This window comes from Pseudonaja textilis, chromosome 2, assembly GCF_049901715.1.
Source record: "Pseudonaja textilis isolate UNSWEBS1 chromosome 2, rPseTex1.2, whole genome shotgun sequence".
NCBI classification, from domain to species: Eukaryota; Metazoa; Chordata; class Lepidosauria; order Squamata; family Elapidae; genus Pseudonaja; species Pseudonaja textilis.
Window position 1 is genome coordinate 104953798 of NC_141991.1, and position 17532 is coordinate 104971329.

The window sequence follows — 17532 nt, forward strand, 5'->3', positions numbered from 1 at the left end:
TAAAGATAATTGGGGAAATGAAGTTCTAGCTCTACCTTAGGAATGAAGTCAGCTTGGGGCATTTACACTTTCACAGCCCTTGGAAAACAGCATGAACAAGCCATGTCCATAAATTTTGCCAACAAGATTGCAATTGACTTGTTCAGATAGGAGTCCAAACTGATTTGAAGGAACAAGAATGACAAATAGACCTGTTTAAAACTTGGATGGAATGCCATAAGGACATCCTTGGGTTTCTTGATAATGAAACATTACATTCTTGAGTTATTTATTTCTCCTCTTCAATTTATATGACTGCCCACTTAATCAATTCAATTCCATGTGGCTTTCACTCTCCTGCTTAAGTCTGCCTTGCCTAAAATACTACTAAATAATTTAAAATATAGGCAATTGTATAAGTTTTCACTTGACTAAACACGCTGTCATATATTTTGTCAGCCTCTGGATGCAGTAAGTTACACAATCTGATATGCAGAAAACACAGGAGGGATGGAATTTTCACTATTTGCTCTTGAAGATTAGAGAAGCAAGATTAAGGAGATTATATATCCAAATACAAGATGGCAAGACCATGAAATGATAATAAGGATTACATTTCATGTTGCATTAACTGTAACTACAGTTTTATGGTTACTTATTTCTGAAAAACACATACTATGCATATATATCACACCATAGTTAAATAACACTTTAGAAATAACCTTGAGTCTTCTGGTTTAAGAAATTTATCTTCATTGCAGAATGGGGATTTTATTCCAGATTTGATCAACTATAGTTGTCCCTTGCTTTTTGTTTGTGCCACTTTATCTAGAAAGTAGGGGTTAATTTCACAAAGTCCTCCTTTCAGATCCAAAGTACGCTCACTCCTCTTGATCTCAATAATCCAAATGTGATGTTGCCAAGGCTAGAAGATTAGGATTGATTCATCACACTGCTTGAATTTGTGCATTACACTTAGTCATGTTATGAACTTTTTGGTTTTATCTTAGATATTGTGTACACTTTATCATTTTGTTTTGTAGCCCATGTTTGGTGGCTGAGCAGAATATGCACTCCATCACTGTGTCTTATTTTGGGTTAGTCAATTGAAAATAATCATTGTTCCACATGACATAGGAACTGAATTTCCTGTACATCACTGTAATGATGATTTGTGGATATCATTCCTGCCTTCAAAGGTCTGTACCATCAATCATGCTTCCCTTAGTTGCTGTGAGAACTTAGATTTCCCAACTTACAATGATCACCTGCACACTTTCTGCCTCTGACTGCATTACATATCATTAAGTTGAAGCTGCCCTTAGTCACTGCCATCAATGGCAAAAGGCTGATGTACTAATTTGGTCTGGTATGAGCAGCTGTTCACAGTTAATATGTATGATATAAACTGCACGCACAAGCGTCTAGAGGTCCTGTTGCAAGCAGTGCAACATCTTGGATACTGTTCAGAATGCTCGTGCTATCAACACTTGCTCATTTGGTCTTCTGAGGCTTCAAAAATGGTTGAACCAGTCTGTCTGTGCCATTCCTTATGCACATTATGAGTTGGTAGGAAGGAGCCATTACAGAACTTCATGCTCAGTGTGAGTCTTCAAACTCCTTGTCCCTTTGTTATGGCACATGACACTTCTTTCCCCGTTTTGAGGAAGCTTCCCTCCCCCTCATTTTGTTGGGCTACAAATTTTCTCTCCCTGTTCTGCAGAATGCATCATTCTTAAAACCACCCATTCCCCCAAATAAGTATGCTGTTGCAGAATAAAATCTCTGAACCAACTTGCCAAAGGAAGAGGAAAGGAAGTATTGTACCTTGGAAAAAAAGGTTGATAAATTACTTGGTTGGGCTGAACTTCTCTGGTCAGTGCAAATGAAGGGAGGAAAAATAATAGAAAAGTTGTACCTCACTTCCTTCTTTTATTCGTACGTTTCCTTCTTTTATTCATACATAAAATATTTCCCTAGAGAACCAAGTTCAGTATATGTGGGAGAAGCGATGAGAAGAGAGGGTTAGAATTAAAAGGAGATGCAACATCGTACATAGAATATTAATCTCTGAGATGCAGGACAAAAAGGACTGGCAGCTGAGAAGTCAGAGGTACATATTGTTGTCTTATCTACGACAATCAGAGGCCTCTTTGGGGCTCTCTCAGATAGAAATTGATACTCTGCATATAATATCACTTAACCTCCCTTAGGAAGGCTGTTCAACATGAAGGCCAGATGGTCTCCATTTTAAAGTCGTTCAGGACTTTTTATTACAATTAAGCCTGGAATTTTAGTCTTAAGTCATTGTGGTCATTAAGTGAGGGGTTCATATGATTGTCTTGTTCAATGACCACAATCCAAGTTCTCTCCTTTGTAGTCGTGCCTCATGGGGTGTGGGAGGCCCTGTGGGACCCATTGCCCAACAAAATATAGAAAGCTATTGCAGGCTGGGAGGCATTGACTGGCTGAGCCTATCAGTGCATGGATCCTCTCTTCATCCCAGCACATCACATTATTTGGAGAAATACCCTTCCAAACCATCAGGAGAATCATGGCCCTGACTAGCAAAGACAAAGCTGGCATTCTGAAAGGCTATGAGTCTTGGTGTTCTGAAATGCTGAGACCTGAAGTCTTTTTGAAAGTTGGCTTTGCTAGCATTTTTTAACCATGTTTGAGGCCCATTCCCCCAATGTGCAGGAGGAGTTCCCTTCTCTACACAGAAGGGAGGGGGAAATGGATTCAAATCTTCCATCTCCTCCATTTGCAATTGTTTTCTGGGAAGCCAGCAGAGAAGATTGCAGATGGTGATCACATGACCATCTATTGCAAAGAGTGATAATTTAGCAGCCAGTTGTAAATTCAAACAAGCATCCAAAATGTGGCCATGTAACCACCATGTAACCAGGGTAGGGCGGCACATTTCACCCAGAAGTGATTTATGGGCTATAAAGAACCTATTCCTTGGCCTTCTACTAATAGTTGTTAAAGTTGAGGACTATCAGTCATAAGTTGAGGACTATCTGTACTTTAAAAGTCTTCCAGTATCAGGCACACTGCATGTTTCCTTTCTTGGGGTCTTCTAGGGCTGCTTCCTCTGTTGCAACGCAGAGACAACCTTAGCTTCCCCTATTCTGATGCAGTACAGGAGTTAAAATCATAATTTGTGAGACACTAGGCTAGGCCAGCCAGTTAGGCATGTAAGCCTGTCACATTCCAGGCACATGCTCTTCCCTCTGTCATATCCCATATATTTCTTGTTTGTTTGTTAGTCCAGGGAAGTCATTGTATATTTCAGCAATGGGACATTGGTATAATGGAAAGGAAGGAAGGAAACAGATGATTTGAACCCGTAACCTTCTGTACTATATCCCACAGAATGTAGTGTGAAGTTAGGAAGTATATAGTGTCAGGTAAACGTTTTCTCCTTTCCTCTGACATCCCCCCAAAGTGTTTTACAAATGCATGTATGCTTCCATGTTGGGTCAATGCTGTTTGCTCTTACTCTGTTCTAAACAGTAACAATCCAATGACAGCATTTTTGCAGAGATAACAGATGTTTCCACCCAAAACATTGCCAAGGTTAACTCCCCTCCCCTCCCATCTCTTTCTCTGTTTTTAAGTGTTGCAGTGGCAAGCTCTGGTTTCACACTTTCTTGGATCTAGTATTTGTTGCTTCCCTGCTAACTATCTTTGAATGGACCATGATTTCGTTTCAGTTTTCCTTAAATTAGTGCCTCCCCAAATGGTTTGTAATATGAGGAGGGAACCAGAGAAGGGAACTTTGCTCTGCCTTTTACCGTTTCAAGCCACTTCTCTTGCCCATCCTCTGGTAGCCCAGACATCATTGAAGGGTATGGCAACATTGAAGGGTAGTGAAAAGGAGCGAGAATTTTGACTAAGATCAATCCTAATCTTCTCTAAGAATAGACCATAAGTTCTGGTCTTCAGTATTTCCAGGGTTGTCAAGTTAAATGACTAGATACCCATCCTTGAACTGGAAAAAAAACTTGTTTTGGCATCATGCCCAGTACCCTATTCCTGATCCATATCCTGCAATTGCTGTCTTAGGTTTGGCTTGTTGCTTGTTGTCCATGGTGTCTGGATTTCATGATGTGCAAAGCAACTAGTGAAACCCTTCCTCTTTGCTGCCCTCCCACTTTGTGGGATGCCATAAAGAGACATGAAACCGTCTGCTGAACATGACATACAGTCTGGGGATGGGTTTTGGGGAGGGAGGGTTGAGCTTTGGCAGGGATCCTGATCCATGCTCCCGTGCTTTACTGTATGTAATAAAGCAGGAGAGAAAATGTTTGTTGCCTATTCTAAAGCTCCATGGGCTGCTATTGAGAAGTCTTGGAGTCAGGAGGTGATGGGTTTTGATGCTCACCTGTTCAGCCATGCTCTCAGGAGGGCAAGAGTTCTTAGGAGTTTTCTCTTTCTAAACTTATTCAGATTTCTTCAGTGGGTTGTGCAATGACGTATTTTGAATTTGGTCAGATGCCAAGTGATCAGTGGTCTTTAGAGCGATCTTTAGTAGACTTTGTCAGGTCTCTCCTTGACAAACCAAATTAATTTCATTCATAATTTAAAATTCTGAAATCTCAAAGGAGGACATGTTTGCTTTATCTTTTTAAAGGGTTATTTTAATAACGAGTCATTAATACCTCTTGACAAAATGATAGTAGGCTTGAGTGTTCAAAAACATGTACACAATTCTTGAGTGGTCTTTATAAAAACTCTCAACAACATACTCTTCTAGCAAATGAGAGTGGTCTGAAATGGGAAAGGAGTGTTATCTATGGCCAAGGTCAGTTTGAAGGTTGTTTTCTTTTTCTTCCAATTTTATTGCTTTTTTAAAAAAATATCAAGATTATAAAAGATTAACAGAGCCCCAAAATACAAAAATACACAATGAAGGAAATAATGAAATACTAAGATCAAAAAATCCATCCAATCCTAGACAAGCTGGGTTGGAGTTTATAACTTGCTCTTTTAAACCAATTTTTCTAGCCCTTCTGGTGTCCTTGGATGCATCAGATAAAGGATTCAAAGAATAGACCAACTTATGCAAGCCTTGAACTCGGGCATGGAGATTTGACTTCCCTTCACTTTCTTATATGTGCTTCTGGAACTTGCAGAATTCTATTGGATATTTGGGGATGGAAAATCTTGATCAAGGAGGAGGGAGAACATACAATTGATTGTATATTTATAAGATAAAAAGGTTAGCAGTCTAAAAGCATTGACAACAAATTCTGTAAATTTCTTCTGCACAGAAACATGTTAGTTTTGTGCAATTGAGGGGGAGGAGAGTCATTTTCTCCACCACTAATAATATGCTGGAAGACTCACTGGAAAACCTAGTTCTCTTTCTGTATAACCTCTGGCTTAACTGTAAACATAAATTTCTCATTGCTGCACAAACAAGCAGCCTTTCCCTTCCCTTTCTTTGAGGGGAAGCATGGGAGGAAGAAGCTCATTCTGGAAATCCTTAAAATGGGAGGCAGGAAGAGGTGGGTCTTCATAGGAAGCACCACAGAACTTTGGTCATAGCATTTCCTCTGAAGCAAGAACTGAGGCAATTAACCTGTGACTTTCTGAGATCAACAGAAGTACCATTACATGCTTCGTAATACTATTGCATGGTATTATGGGGACTTCGAGGGCAGGTCCCTCTTGAGCAGTGGTGGGATCCAAAAAATTTTTTTACTACCGGTTCCGTGGGCGTGACTTGGTGGGCATGGCAGGGGAAGGATACTGTGAAATCTCCAGTCAGAGGTGGAGTTTGCCGGTTCTCCGAACTACTCAAAATTTCCACTACCAGCTCTCCAGAACTGCTCAGAACCTGCTGAATACCACCTCTGCTCTTGAGATGGCAGCATATAAACTTAAAAAATAATAAAATAAAATAAAAAATAAAACAAAGTAAAATGTTTTTTTAATAAACCAGAATGGTTTATTTCTCTCTCCCTCTCCCTCTCTCTGACAGGCTGTTTGTCTGTCTGTGTATCATCTATGTATCATCTATCTATCTATCTATCTATCTATCGATCATCTATCGATCTATATCTATCATCTCTCTATCTCTCTATCTCTATCATCTATCGATCTATCTATCATCTATCTCTACTATCTATCTATCATCTCTCTATCATCTCTCTATCTATCTATCATCTCTCTATCATCTATCTATCTATCTATCTATCTATCTATCTATCTATCTATCTATCTATCTATCTATCTATCTATCTATCTATCTATCTAAATTGGGTAATACGTACCAAGGCTCATTGCGAGCATGCTGTGAATTCAAAGAAAATATTGGAGTTTGGGGGACTCAGAACCATTCCAAATATTTATCCAAATAAATGATAGTGCAATCATGAGACAGAATGCCTGCAGCAGGATGGAAAAACAGACCTTGTGAAGGCTATGCTATTTTCTCTTTGTATTTCTCTTCTCTTTTCCTGCTTCATACCATGAAGGGACTGCCAGATGTTTCTCTGAAAGAATAAGAATTATTCTTTTTAGGCCTTCATTTAGGAATTCTGGATAACTACAGAAAGTTGTTAGAATCTCTCTGGGTGCTGCTTCTGCCCCAATCATGCTGCTGCTTTAGAGGAAAGGAGACCCCACCTGTATGGCTTGGCCTCCATGTCTTTGTAATTCTTTCCCATATTCATCAATGAACAGCCAGAAGGGCCTAATACTCTTCTTGAAGTGTGGTTAGGTGATAGAAGGCATGATACAACTGTCAGCTTTCCTGATTAGAAGACCAGTAAGGAATTGGGAAATTGGTGTATGGCACTTATGGGGGAGTGGCCTTGCCCTGTTAAGGAACATTGCCCAAGACTTATAAGCCCCCATGAAGTGAATCACAAGCCCTTGTATCAGTCCTATATGGAGATGAGGTGAGCTTTCATTATTCTGAAAAATGTTTGCGACCACCTGTAGGAAGGTATGTTTCACTTTCATGCTCCTTTTCTTTTGAACTTGAGGCCGCTTGTTAGAATATTTAATATCTCAGTTTTGCAGTTGTAATAGCTGCTCTGGCCCTACACCTTTCGATGAAATCAGAGTTCTGTGTGTCTTCATTACATGTTTTTTGTTAAAAAAAATCTAGCACCACTCTTGCCCTCAGTGTGAAGCATGCAAGCTACAGCTTGGATCACAATGGAAACTTCCGAACACTTAACTTCTCTCATAATTCTAAAGTATCGTAAAGTAGGGGATGGAATCCTTTCTGCCACAGTTGGAAAGGGACTCATGTGTTATAATGCAATAACCATAACAGTAACATAACTAACACTCTGAAAGGAACATTTTGTTTATCACAAGAGAATTAAAACTGGACTGAGCTGCACGTGCCAAGGAACAGTTTGAAGAATGTGTGCTGCAAAATATGTCTATTTTGCTTTGTTATGTCTGTTTGCTTAAGTCAGTATTTGAAGGAATCTCCCAGTCTCTGACTTAACCTAATAGAAACATACTCTGTGGCAGCAAATTGATGGTGAAATTGGAAAGCGTACAATGTTTATTACAAAGTATCTATTGGTTATCTATTGGTTATTGGTTATCTATTGGTGGTTAGAAACTTTAACTCATTTTTACTGTCCAGCTCTCTTACACTATTAAACTGTTGGCTATTTAATTAATGATAGCTTTGCCTGTCATTGTCTTCAGTTAGTAAGTTAAAATTCAAAAGAGGATTCCAATCTGGTCTGAGTTAAATTGCACAAGTCAATCAAAAAAGAAATTTTGGGGTTGGAAGAAAGGAAGAAAAAGAAATAGAAGGATTGAAGATAGGACTAATAGAAATACTCAGCCGGAGAGAAACGAAGTGGCATTGGGAGTATTTGCCAATTGATATAGATTTATAACATCACAATGCTATATGTCCATTTACTTTCAGGATTCATTTTGGAAGTTTGGCTTGGATTAGATTGCTAAGAATTCCTTCTGCCCCATTTCAAACATATGGTTCCAACAAAAAGGAATGATTCCTAAAACATACCTTTGATACAGATATATTTTGAGGAAAACAGAGTCAGCTAGTACTATAGTTGGAAACATTTAAACTTCTTCCTATTAGATTAGAGGTGGGTGACAGATCTTAAAAAAAAAAAACTTTTCTAAACATTTAATTCTCACTAAATTTTACTTTCTGGTAGCCAAGAGGTATTTCACACATTATTTTTCCCAGCATGGAATGTGTATGATAACATGATAATTTAAAAGAAACTGCAGTGGGCTGAAGTCTTTTTGGCTCTGCACACGTTAGGAGGAAAAACAGATGTATTATGTATATGTGAATGTGAGTGTGTTAAGAAACACAAGAAGGATAGGGACTACAAGCCACATATATTGGAATAGAGCAATGGTGCAGATTAATCCAGTGGAATCTTCACATATTTTTTCCTACATTGGTGTTCTCCATCCTGTCAGCCTCCAATGTGTTTCACTATAGCCCCCGCAAATCTTGTGTTGTTCTAGTAGGAACTATGAAAGTTATAATGCAACACAACTGTGTGGATTGAGAAAGACTGTCCTTCCCAATGCCCCTTTTCATGAAATACTGTCCTAAAGTGGTGCTGTTCCAAAGCGGGGGGGCGGGGAGGAGGGAAGGATATTTATTTCGGTGGATAAATGCTACAAAATTTGTATGTGCTCAGTTGTAACTAATCTGTCTAACCATCATCCCCATATAGAAGTGCCAACAGCCCGATTTAGCAGTTATTCTCTGAAATTCAGATGTAGTGGATGACATTTTTTGATGTTCCAAAAAATGCAAGAAGCTTGAAGGGGAAAAAAGGGATAGAGAGTACAGCCACTTAGTCGTGATTTGATCTCAAAAGTCCTTACATGGAATCATGAGCTTTTGTTTTGCTGAATTGTTATGACTCAGTTTTCTGCAGTAATTATATTTTCACTTTCAGAGATCATTGCTTGGCTCTTAGAGTAAATTACGTGAGGTGCTGGGGATCTGATTAAAAGGCTGCTCGCAATATACAGATGGCATCAACCACAATCACTGAAAACTCTGGTAGCGAAATTATCTTTTTTAAAAAAATATATATACTTTTTTCCCTGGAATTAAAAAGAAAGAAGAATCAATCAGAAAATATGGAAATATCACAGTGACATCTGACAGCCCTATAAAAATCTTCAAATGGGACAGGATACATTGCACAATATAAGCTTCCTTTGGAAGTATGCAAAATATTTTAAAGTCTTGCATTCTTTGCTCTCTTGATTCCTTTGCAGTTCATGAAAGGGAGATGGTGCTTGCCTCTTTAGTCACATATTCCTTTGTAACTGAATTTATTTTGTAGTTCTAAAAGTCGGTTGTATGTGTGGCAGAGAACTGCCTGACAAGCTGGTGAGAGAAGAACTATAGTAGTTTAGGATCAAATGGTGTCTTGGGGGATTTCTGCTTTAGTTCATTGCCTAAAAATATTGAAGGTCTGGGCTTGGGCCTTTCTTAGCCTGAAATCTTCAAAATCCATGATGGCATTCCACTACCAGAATTCACTGTGACTGAGAAACTCTGAAAACACATAGTACTTTAGGGGCTAGTTCAGGGGTGTCAAACTCACAATTGTGTGTCACGCAATGGCCATGCCCACCCCCAGTTTAGCAAAGGGGGAAAAAGTTTTGATACATCACATGACGACATGTCATTGCAAGTTTAACACCCCTGGGCTAGTTGCTTGTCTTTTGCTGGATTTGCTTGTGCTCCTCCTGCTGCTAGTGTATCTCCCCAGTTACTTGCAAACTTTATATACTCAGCTAGCTCGTGTTCCTAGTTGCCATTCCCAGTTATAGTCAGCTGAAAAGGGCTCTAGCTGGACCAGATGCCTTTACAGAAAAAACATTACTTGGAAAATTACCCAGGAAAATTATTACTTGGCCAAACAAGAGATAACAAAAGACATGCCTGCCTGGCTTCCGGTTTGAGCTTCTTCGGCGACAGACCAAAATCTGCGATTGTGCGCAGTTTCGATCTGTGCTTGCCACTGGAGCTCCCTGAGCTGGCTGGTTTCGGGGCTAAGCTACCCTGTAGAGGTGGTGAAGAGGGGGGAGACTGCCAGCAGGGTCAAGGAGAGTCACATCTCTCCTCCCCAGCTGGCCATTACTCCCTTTCCCAAAGGTGGTTGCAGCAGTGGTCAGAAATGGCCACCTCAAAGAAGAACTCAACCGGAAAAGAATGTGCAGGAGGAAGATAAGAAGAGAAAGTTTTGGCTGACCAGGTCAAACTGAAAAAGCAACAATATAAGGTACCCTGGAATTTGAATTATAAAGAACAACATTGTTCCCTAAGAAGACTGTGAAGCGGCAAATGAGAGAGGGAAGGGAAAGGATTTGTTTTTTTTTCTTTTTTTCCCTATACTGACAACTAAGAGATTTAAGCAAGAAACCAGCAGAAATCCACACTAACAGGTATTTAAGCTGAAAATAAAATGTCAAAGGGATAATAAAGATATCTGGATTCTCAAAAACTTTTAAAAGAAGGAAAATGGGATCTGGAAAAATGGAGGAGACCACCTGGAAGTGAAAGGAATTAACAGTAAAACTTTAACAAGATTCCTAAAAGATACATTTTAACTGAAACTCTGTAACAAGATAAGAGAGCCCCAGGAAGAGAAAGTGGAAAAAAGAAGCAAGAAGAAACAACTTTGGATTATTTGGATTACTTGGTGATTTTTGGTTTTTGCATTTAGATGACTAAAATTAATTGGATGGTTGTTTAAAAGTTTTTTAAATGGTATCACTCTTGGAAGAATTGAGAATGGAACTTAAAAAACAGAAAGAAGATGCACAAGAAAGAAGAGGTTCTTTTGGCTTCATATTTCAATTTTTAGAAATGGAGATCCTGAACTATGAGAAATAACAAGAAATGCCTGTAGAACAAGAAGGGCAGGACAAAGAAGAAGCCATCTTCAATGACCAAGTATCTCTATGTGGGGAAAAGAAAGCAAGGGGGGGGGGAAGAGAGTGAAAAATTTAAGATCAGAAAAAACAAACCAAAAAAGAATAGTTTGAAAAGTAATTACAACATTAGGAAGAAACAGAAGAGAGGATTACAGAAGAGAGAATCAGAATTAGAGAGAGAAGGGGTCAAAAAGGGAATGGAGAAGAAGAGGGGAAGAGGGAAAGGAAAAGAAATTATAAAGGACAGAAACAGGACATAGAGAAACAGGGAAAATGTACAAGGATTAAGGGTATACACCTATTTAGAAGACACAGAGATAATGGGTGAAAACTTAATTGAAAGGGGGATTCTGCAAGGGTCCATAAGATAGAATTGTTATATTAAAAATAGAAATGAACTTTGAAAATATGAAACAAGTGTGATTAAAATGATAGATAAAATACTCATTGTAATGTAATGGAATGTTTAATAAATAAATGAAATAAAGAGAATGAGGGAATGAAATTAGGAAAGGAGGGAAACATTTTAATTATTATAAATGTGTTATAAAATTTTAAGTGAAGAGGAACATGAAAGAATATATTCTCTTTAAGAACAGTGCATATTTTAAGAATGTACCAAGCAGAATTTGACTGGAAGTTATGTGTTATATTGAATGTTATAATTGTAAAGACATAAATTGAAGTTTAAATAAGAGTTGAATGGATAAAAATTAAAATATACAAAGGTGTCATACTCCAATTAGTAACTACAGGGAAAAAATCTGTTTAATGAAAAAAGAAAATATGAAATTGAAACAGGACAGACAAAAGTATAAATATAATGACTAGAAAGATATTGAAACTTAGAAAAAGATATATATAACTGAATATAGAAAGGAACAAGATAATTAAAAGTAAGATTGAGAAAACTAAGGGAAGGGAAAAATTATTGAGAAAATGTTAAAATAGTAATAAGATGTGGAACAGAACACAAAGATGAATATGAAATTGAATTTGTGTCTGTGTGGGGGAGTGATAACCCGGGACCATGCTATTCTTAAAAAAAGAAATTTTACTTGTATTATGTTTTGTGAAAACCCAAATAAAATTGTTATATATACAAAAAAAAAAGAGACACGCCTGCCTGATGTTATTTCCTACCTTTCCTGCCAAGCTTGCAAGTTCCCCAGATTTTGCAATCAACATTAAGAGGAGTAAGTCAAGGTACTTCTATTATCTCATTGCGAGGTCAAGATTCATGAAGTGGGTGCCTTCCGAGTGCTTTCCCTGCCTGCCCACTCTCATTTTTATAATGTTCCATCTTTCTAACATCCACGTAGTTCTAAGGTATGAGGAGAGATGCAGCAAGACCCCTATGAAAATAGGTGATTTTTTTTTTTTTAAAAAGAGGGTCTGACTTTCCTTGACAGCTCTTGAGTTCACTATTTGAAGATTGTACTTGGAAGAGCAGGGGAGTGAAGAGGCAGCAGAAGGAATGACTTTTTTTCCCCATGACTGCTCCTGTTTGAGCTCTCTGCCCATCACCCTGCTTGTATTTGTTGAACTTTGCTTGCTTGCAGTGGCTCCACCTTGTCCTACTGACCTTTCCTTTCCCTTGCAGCTGTGGGGTGGCTCTGGTGATTGGTCAGCCACTTGCTGTCACTTTCCTCCTCCCCATCCTTTCTGGAGCAAAGAGAACTGTAGTTGGTTTCCTATCAAAGTTGCTGCTGTTACCGAGAATGATCTAAAAGTGTGTTTACCAAGCTGTCAAACCTTGTGGGGGGAAATGTTTATATTTTAATGCTGCTATGAACAAGCTGTCTTTGGGAATGCATAACTTCATCAGGATTTGCCCTGGAGAAGCAGGAGCCAGAAGAGCTCTGTGTAAATCTAGGGATTTGAGGAACTGCAGTTCATATCCTTTTACTGTGTGTCTGTTACAAAAACCTTCCCAATCTGGGTTCTTCTAATCTAAATGAACCTGAAGCAGGGTAAGAAGCAACGGATGGAAACTAATTTAAGGAGAGAAGCAATAGAGAACTAAGGAGAAATTTTTTGACAGAACAATTAATCAGTGGAATAACTTGCCTCCAGTCAGTAGTGGGATTCAAAAATTTTTTACTACCGGTTCTCTGGGCATGGCCATGTGACTGGGGTGGGCGTGGCTTTTTTTGCAGCCACTCCTCCACCCATGTTTTGAGCCTTCTGCGCCTCAGAGGAGCCTCTGGAGAGGGCTCTTTGCTCCCATAAGGCTCCTCAAAGGCTCAGGAAAAAGAAAAAAGAGTATGGGAGGGGCATGCAGCACCCCTCCACACTCCATTTTGGGAGCTTCCTGGCCTCAGAAGAGCCTCGGGGGTGTGTGTGTTTTTGCTCCCATAAGTCTCCTCTGAGGCTCAGGAAGGCAAAAAATGGAGGGTGGACTGGAGCCCCTCCCTCTATTTTTTGCCTTCCTGGGCCTCAGCAAGGGGAATCCTGGCACAGCTGATCATATGTACGGCTGATTGTCAGGAGGGGAAAAAACAAAATACATACCTTAGGTGAACATCAGGCTGGTGGGGTGAAGTGAGCATCAGGCGGGAGGGCGACCAGGTCGGGGGCATGGCCAGCCAGAACTTACTACCGGTTCGGCAACCCACGCCAAATCCTCGCTACTGGTTCACCTGATCTGGTGCAAACCAGCTGAATACCACCACTGCCTCCAGAAGTTGTGAATGCTCTAAAGATAGAAGTATTGTATTTAAGAAGAGATTGGACAACCATTTGTCTGAAATGTTAAAGGGTTTCCTGCCTAAGCAGATGGTTGGACTAGAAGACCTCCAAGGTCCCTTCCAACTCTTATTCTGATATTCTGTTAATCCTCCAAAAGTCATAAAATGATGGGGATTACTTAATGAGTTTAATGGTTGAACAGAAATTCTTATGTCTAGCTGATAGGAGTGACTAGGACTCCAATTGGGACTTTCTTATCTTTTGTGGAGCTGATCCTTGTAATAATAGAATTGCTGATTGGAGCATATATTTGTGGAAGTAGGTACCACCATCACATCCTTGAATTAGCTGTCTCCACTGAAGCTGACAATTGCATGGAAAAATTTCTTCTTTGAATCAGACCTTGTCTGATCAGCAAAGTCCTATCAGCTGTCGTGCATCTCTGTGCATTTTGGTGGTCCATTAGTTTAAACTAGTATTCCACATTTCTAGACTGCTCCTCAATTTCTCTTCCTCCCTATTCCCATGGCTTCCCTGCCCTGACTTAAATTTTGGCCCCATGATGCATCTCAGGCAGCTGCCTACAATCCTGCCCTTGACTTATTGTACAAAATCCTTGGGAATCATTCTCATGAATGCAAAACAATCCAAAATGTTAAAAAAAAATCTTGTAGATGAAGCAGGAGATGTTCTCTTATTCAGTGTATGCATATTTTACATGTTGTAAGAAGTAAATCCCCCTTCCTCCATTTTTATCACTGATTTCCTGTAGGAACTTCCTTGCATATGGTTTCTGTATCATTTGAGTGGGCTCTTTGCAAACTTAACTTCTTTTGTTCTCTATGGATTTTAGCCAGAGCTGTTCTTGCAGTGAAGTTAATAAAGAGACTGATATCAAGTTTTATTTGATCCAGCTTGAACAGATGGAAGGACTCTCCTGGGAAGGCTTACAGCAAAGTGTTGTAACACAGACAGGAAATATTTGAAACTAATTTAAATGAGGTGAAAGTGGGGTTTGGGTTTTTTTTTTTGGTGGTCATAATTACCTTGAGTATCAGATACTTCAACTGCAACCTAGAAGATAGAGAAACTTGCCTCAAAGATTATTCATCATGTGAAAAAAGGGGAGGCTTTGTCTGGAGTTCAGTAGGTATTTGAATCAAAGTTTCATTGGCCCATATCTCTTTCATATGGATATGAGACCTTTATTTTGGTGTACATGTCTTCTTCCGGTGACCTAGTCAAATACATTGCCATTTAAACATCATTGGAATGTGTGTGTATGTTGGAGGAGTAAGAGATCTATACAGTATAATCAAATACAACTTTCCCCACACGGTTTGGGGATTAAGAGATCTGGAATTAGAAAGCTCTAGGTTGAAGAAAACTGATCTAATGTGTATCAAAGGTGCTTTTTAAAAAGTAACTGGACTGTTTTTCCTTTGAGGAAGAAGAAGCTTCTCATTCAAGAAGCTTCATCAGTTGAGATGATGGGGGGGGGGATGGAAAGATAGGTAGTGACAGTGTCTATGAAAATTCTCAGTCATCCAGGTCATGGTTGTCCCAAAGGTGTTTTTTTTTTCCAAAAAGGAAAAACTGGACTTTGCTTTTTTTGGCTTATCCAAGAATCTTCTTCTCGCCCAAGCTTTTTTTGGAGGAGAAGCAAAACGTCTTCAAGCAAAAAGACAAAGTCTAGTTGCCTATTGAAAAAAAGCACCTTTGGGATAATAGATACTGACAGTTGAAATTGGATGATGGAAGTATGGAAGGGTAAGTTCTGACAGAATGATGATGTAATGTATACTATTTCATGCTTCTGTTCAGCAGAAGTATTTAACTCTGTTTGAAAGAAGGCAAGGTGTTTGATAAAAAGTTCTGGATATTGACCTAGGAATACTTTTTACTTCCACATGTCTATATTAAAATATATCATGAAAAATTTATGTTGTCCCAATATAAGATTAAACTGAAATAATTCAGTGTGTATTTAAAAAACAATACCTTTTTTTAAAAAAAGATGAAATTGAAATATTCCAGTGGATATTTTAAAAATAAATATAACTTTATTTAAACTATGGGTCTCCCACCTTGGCAACTTTAAGCCCAGGCTTAAAGTTGCCAAGGTTGGAGACCCCTGATTTAAACTGTCCGTAGGCTCATGTCTTGTTTTCCTACTTGGAATCCCTCTGTTTCAAGATAGCTCCCAATGAACTTTGACAATGGTTTGGTATTTACTGGTGGGAAATATAACTTTAAGGTTGGAAGTGTATAGAAGTTTGTTGTTACTATGCTTGACTAAATAAAAATCATAACTTTGAAGAAGTAGCTTTGTTTCGTTTCTGTTGTAAATGGACAAAGCTTGGGAGAAGACAAACTTGTGGTGTTAAATAATTTTCTTTAACCTTTCAGGAATGAATTTTCCATATACAGGTACATTTTGAGATGCCTTCTTTCAAGGAAGGCAAGGCTAATAATTAAGTCAAGATTGCTCTGTTTGCTAATCAGCAGTAGATATTCAACCATTATAAAAATATTTTAAGATTGAAGCAGTTAGAAATCTTGCCTTTGTATTTGTGGTTGAATCTCGTATTCTTATACATAAATATATGGGAGTAAAGTCAATTGAACTCAGTTGGGTCTATTTATGAGTGGATATTTATAGGATTGTATTGCAAAAGAAGCTAGTTCATTCCTCAACTTGAAATAGTTTGCAAAGATTCTGTGTTGATTTATTCATTCCACATATTATTGTTGGCTTTTGCAGACAAAGAAACTTGACGTATATTGGCTTATTTGTAGTTTTAAATCTCTTGAAAGGCAATACAGCAGGCTGTCTTTGACCACATATATTTGTTTTTTGCCCTTTGACAATGTTTATAGGGCTTTTCTTTTGCCTTGGTTTGGAGATGTTCAAATTGTTCCTGCTTCACACCAGAGTGGTTATGCAGATGTTTTTGAGCTTGAGCTTCCAACAACCTTAAACCGCCATGCTCTAAAGTGAGGGATGATGGGAATCAAACCACATCTGAAGAGCCATATATTGTCAACACCTAATCTATAGCAACCAGCAAATTCTATCTTTAGCCATGCTAAGAAGTAAAAAGAAAAACTTGGGGGATTTTCATTAGTCTCTTTTCAAACTCAGCTTTTTTAAAGATACATTTTGCTCTTTAAGGCAAATGGTTGTGGGAGGTAAGGGATAGGCTTAAAAATTGCATAGTATAGTTTTAAAAATCACATCATGGTTCTGATCATATTTATACCCATTCCCCTGCTTTTTTGCTCCAGTCATGTCCAAGTCTTAGACACTGTCTTGGCAAGTCCCTGACATTTTCTACGCAATGTTTTCAAAAGTGATTTGCCATCGCCTCCTTCCTATAGCTGAGGCAAAGGTGGCAAACATATCTAAACACCTTGCTCCTACTATTTTCCACACAGAACAACCCTGTGAGGTGAGTTGAGAGAAAATGACTGGCCCAAAGTCATCTATCTGGCTTTGTGCCACAGGTAGGACTAGAACTCACAATCTCCCAAATTGTGGATTGCTTAATGCCTTAACCACTACACCAGATTGATTTTCATTTACCCCTATTAAGTGGAAGTCCTGTTCACTGTCTCTTATTATTAGGCCTTTTTCAGGTTCTGAGTGGCTTAACAGGTTAAATATATTTCTTACATGTGGAGACAAGATCAGTTCTCCCACCCAACCTCTTTTAAAGGGGCTCTGTTGTTCCTTGACTTGAAAAATCAAGAAAAAAATTTCTATCATGGTGGCCCCAGAGTCAAACAGGATAGAAGACTGTCTTGTTCTGCAGAGTGGATACTTCCTATCTCAAGGTCAAACACAGATAAAGTGTGTTGGGTCACACAATATTTACCTTTCTTTGATTCAGGACATATTAGGTAATTTCTAATGTCTTATTCTCA

The 17532-nt window shown here is 38.6% G+C and overlaps 1 protein-coding gene across 4 annotated transcripts in view; it reads left to right on the forward strand.

The window, feature by feature from the left end:
* SEPTIN9 (septin 9) overlaps window positions 1–17532 on the forward strand; it is a 272053-nt gene that overhangs the window by 145873 nt on the left and 108648 nt on the right. Inside the window, exon 1 of one of the 4 annotated variants that reach the window (XM_087924785.1) lies at window positions 12857–12887. The exons of the other annotated variants lie outside the window; for them this stretch is intronic. Within the exon in view, the coding sequence (XP_087780911.1) occupies window positions 12872–12887 (16 nt within the window). The 5' untranslated portion in view covers window positions 12857–12871. Of the gene's footprint in view, window positions 1–12856; window positions 12888–17532 lie in introns of those variants that run through there. 4 annotated transcript variants of the gene reach the window in all.